Genomic DNA, 4,488 nt, shown 5'->3' on the forward strand with positions numbered 1-4,488 from the left:
CGAAACAGGGCCCGTCTCTTCCACCACTCCGCAGAGGCGCAGACTACCGTCTCATCCTACTACTCTAGCCCAGTCTCACGATCCAGCACTCAGTCACTAGCGCTTGTCGTCGCCAGTACAACAACGGCATGGGTGAGGGTGACGACGACCGGCGGGACGAGTTGTTGGGCGCGGGGCGGGACCATGAACCAGAGCCGGCGGACGCGGAGGAGGCCAAGAAACCCGCACCCGGCGAGGCGGAGGCCGGCAACGGCGCCGGCGCGGAGGCGGCGACCTGCGACTACTGCGGGACCGCGGCGGCGGCGGTCTACTGCCGCGCCGACTCCGCCAGGCTCTGCCTGCCGTGCGACCGCCTCGTGCACGGCGCCAACGGGGTCTGCTCCCGCCACGCCCGCGCCCCGCTCTGCGCCGGCTGCTGCGCCGCCGGGGCCGTCTTCCGCCGCGCCTCGACCTCCGCCTTCCTCTGCTCCAACTGCGACTTCGGGAGGCACCGGGATGGCGGTGACCCGCCGCTCCACGACCGCTGCGCCGTGCAGCCCTATTCCGGGTGCCCTCCGGCGAGCGACCTCGCCGCGCTCCTCGCGGTGCCCCTCTTCGACAAGCCGGCCGCCGAAGATGGTGCCTGGTGGAACATCTGGGAGGAGCCCCAGGTGCTGAGTTTGGAGGATCTCATCGTGCCCACCACCCCTTGCCATGGATTCGAACCCCTCCTAACGCCGCCCTCGCCCAAGGTAGTAGCAATGCTTTTTTCCCCATACATCACTGCCCCACTAAAGTTTACCAGTCATGTCTACGTTTTACTCTGATTTCTGTGACCTAAATTCTCGACTGGTTATCCGATGCACAAGAACCGGAGCATCTCGCCGGACCGGAAGGTGAACGAGGAGATTCTTCGGCAGCTGGGGGAGCTCGCAGAGTCTGATGGCGGTATGCAGGCATCAGCAGGTCGTGAGGAGGCAGAGCAAGCTGGTGGAGACCAGTTCCCTTCCTGGGCGTCACCACAGTATGCCACTGGACATGGCAATTTTGGAACAGAGGACAACCATGAGGTTACAACCATGACTACTCTTTGCGATGTTTGATCTGGGTACCTGAATCTGTTTATGATACCCTGTTTTTTACGAACTAAAACTATGGATGTAGACATCTAGCCAGGTTCTTTTTAGCTAGAAGCGGCTGCGGCTGTCTGTATTGCAGTTCAATCTACAGTAACATTGTATTAAAAAAATACAGCCGGCAGCCGCCTCAGTCACCGCTGCAGCGAACATTTTCATTTGAATTCATTAGACAACCAAACAACAGAATTCATTAACAACCAAACAGTAGAATTCAGAAATCTTGATTCCAATTCCCAATTCCAGTCCTGAATATCTACATCCAAACGGGGTATGACTCATTTCCTAGACAAGTTAGTGCTGAAGCATTTCCATTTCAATGGCAGAAACCATAGATGGCATAATCTACAACATATAGTTATATATGCTCAAAACATGCTTTCCATTAAGTGATGAACCGATACCTATCTGATGAGGAATGTATATATTCTGAAACTGCCGGATCTTTTCCATTAAGTGATATACCGATACCCATCAACAAATGTGAAGCTGATGGCGTCTTGTTGAAGAATGCTTGTCGCCGGTTAGAAACGGTGGTCGTGGATATCTTTGCTCGTTTTGGTTGACGCTTTTCGAATAGGATTGCTTTAAATTAGTGTTGACGCCTTTTTCGGGCGCCAATCACTCAACACGAACCGGCGGCGGTGCTCTCTGCACAGAGGCGGACGGTCCGCGGCCTGGCGCAGGGCTAGGGTTCCCTGCCTGACGGGCCAGACGGTCCGCGCGTGCGCAGGGGCAGCGAAGGTCGCCGGCGGCGCCTGGATCTCGCCCCCGGGGGGGACCCCGTCGGGGAGGAGAGATCCTAGGGGTTGTCTAGGCTCGGGCAGACCGACCTAGACTCCTCTAATCGACGTAGAGTCGAAGAGAAGCGGAGAATTTGGGGTTTAGAGGCTAAACTAGAACTAGACTAGAACTATTCCTAATTGCATAAGGTAAAAACGAGAAATAGATTTTATTTGATCGATTGTTGGGGGTTCAATCGGCCGTAGCCCTTCATCTATATAAAGGGGGAGGTCTGGATCCGCTTCAAACTGTTTCCCGAGTTAATCCCGCGGTTCTAGGTAACAAATCCCACGAGAAACTAGGAACCCTAACTGACTCTGCGCACGCGCGGACCGTCCGCGCCATCACCGCGGACTGTCCGGACCGCGGACCGTCCGCTAGACCTTTTTTGGTGTCCAACAATTAGTTTGTCTCTAAGGTTTTAGCTGGAGGTTGTGTCCTTCGTGCTTGTTGGGAGTGTTTTTCCAAGTGATGTAAACTGTTGGCCCTAACCTCGCAAGAGGGGAAAGCCGGATCGTTTTAGTACTTCCCATTATCTAAAATTATATTCTGAAACTGCCCAAGTCCCATGACTTCAGCATACATTCCCGCCCTCCCGGGAGTAAGGAAGTGACTGTAGTTAAGAATATCTGTGATGGCTGAGTAGTGAGTATCCATGCTGTTCACAAACTATGGATAAAGTCAACACTTACAGAAGTCATGAAAAATCTTGTTATTCACAAAACATGCGATTTCTTCTCACTGGACAAAAAAGTCCAGTAAAAAAGTCGCCACAACATCAACGAAGATTCAAAAACTTATGCCAAGGGAAGATATGTTTGTAGCATTTCCTTTTGTATGGCAGAAACCATACGGATTCTTGTCATATGCTCAACACACTTTCCATTGAGTCATAGCTGTCTTCAAGAAGGATATATTCTGAATCTGAGGTTCCTAGTGTTAACACCATGACACAACACTTTGGAATCAGAAAGAAGTCACTGTAGTTAAGAATATTCCAAATTCGATTTGGATAACCGGAATAAGATCACAAGAACTTTCTATTGCACCCTTTTTCTCTTTTCTAGATATACCACCAAAAGGTCGATTGCTAAATCTGAAACAATGATTTGATACTGCCGTAGTGCAGGGCCATGCCTCGTTCAGGAAATAGTACTGCCACATGCTGTGGTAGGACTTGGTAATGGAAAAAGGAGACTAAAGTCTAATTATAGGGTGTAAAAGCAAATCGCTCTAGAAAACATAAATTACATGTACACTTGTTCCCAGTGCATGCTTATTTGGACACTAATCAACAAGCTGTTTTTTTTTCTTTCTGGCTGGCAGAATGGCAGATGGAACAACAGTGAATATCATGATCTAAATGATGCATGTAAGCTCGAGGTCACATATGATCAGGCTCCAGTCAACTCGGCTGAACCGTGCTTGTCTTCATTTGCTCCACTGTCGGAAATCTGCCCCAGCATGAGCAATGGTAGCAGTAAGGAAGATAACCACCAGGCTAATCCTGGCATTGGCATGCCAATGCAAGGTCTACCCAAAAGGAGTGGATTTGATGTTGTCCCATGCCCTGACCGTGACTCGGTCATTTCGCGCTATAAAGCGAAGAGGAAGACAAGAAGGTGAGATATGGATATGCCATGGCATGATTCTTGTTTTCCCTGACGGTTTCTCTTGGTATGGACCAACTTGGATCTGTAAATTCTAATGTACATATCTGTGTTCCAATGGAACTCCTGCAGATTTGACAGGCAGGTCCGGTATGAGTCGCGCAAAGTTCGTGCTGATGGCAGGCTCAGGATCAAGGGGCGTTTTGCAAAGGCAAACCAGACATGAACCTAAATCTGCAGTTCTGCACTATCCTAAGCATCTTTCCTCAAGAAATATGCTAAGTATCTTCCAACACGAAGAAGAAAACTGGTCAGGGGCGATGATAATGCAAAAATGTGCCAGAATTTTGTTTGCCTTCAGTTCAATAGCTGATAACCATAGCTCCATATACAGTTGAATTGAATGACGTGTGTATATATTGCTGTCATGTGACTAGTAGCTACATTGCTTTGAGAGATCAAAACCTGTATATGCACCTACACATGTGATTTTGCCATGACGGACATAATAATAGAACCACTGCGTTTGATTGATGTAGTTATTAACTTATTTTGCAATTTGATTTCCAATGCAAAAGCTTCTTTCACTGATGAGCAATAAACACCGTTGTGATGCAAGAACTGAGAAATGATGTTTGCTAGATATTTTATAGGATGAGGAATTGTAATCAGATAGATGTTTTGATTCTGAAAATATACTAGAATCTACTTTAAATATGTATTGTATTTATTTAGGACTTTTAGAATTGGCTTCTATATGTGTACGTCACAGTGAGGGTTTGTTCCTCATCCAATAGATCAACATGTAACTCACGCAGATCTGAGTTTGGGCTATCGGCGATTCTTCCTAGCGCATCTCTACTTTTACCAGGTGATAGAGTCATGGTGAGTACATCGTCGTCAACTTTCATGAATCCTCTCTGTAGCCTACCCATCTCTGAGAAGTTGCCGAAGTCCAACCATATACTATAGCATGAGAA

General features: G+C 48.4%; 1 protein-coding gene across 1 annotated transcript; it reads left to right on the forward strand.

Annotated features, from left to right (window-relative positions):
• On the forward strand, window positions 1-4,041 carry LOC100383648 (uncharacterized). Its single transcript, NM_001176293.1, has 4 exons — window positions 1-731; window positions 849-1,049; window positions 3,225-3,520; window positions 3,641-4,041. Exons 1-4 carry the CDS (start codon window positions 129-131, stop codon window positions 3,732-3,734), a joined length of 1,194 nt encoding a protein of 397 aa, NP_001169764.1. The 5' UTR covers window positions 1-128; the 3' UTR covers window positions 3,735-4,041.
• Window positions 4,042-4,488: the final 447 nt, after the last annotated feature.

Source organism: Zea mays, chromosome 1, assembly GCF_902167145.1.
Source record: "Zea mays cultivar B73 chromosome 1, Zm-B73-REFERENCE-NAM-5.0, whole genome shotgun sequence".
Classification (NCBI taxonomy): Eukaryota; Viridiplantae; Streptophyta; class Magnoliopsida; order Poales; family Poaceae; genus Zea; species Zea mays.

Coding starts and splice junctions, on each gene's coding strand:
- LOC100383648 (NM_001176293.1), top strand. CDS start 129: ATGGGTGAGGGTGACGACGACCGGCGGGACGAGTTGTTGGGCGCGGGG. Junction 1,050..3,224: donor GAACAGAGGACAACCATGAG/GTTACAACCATG, acceptor TCTGGCTGGCAG/AATGGCAGATGGAACAACAG. Junction 3,521..3,640: donor GCGAAGAGGAAGACAAGAAG/GTGAGATATGGA, acceptor GAACTCCTGCAG/ATTTGACAGGCAGGTCCGGT.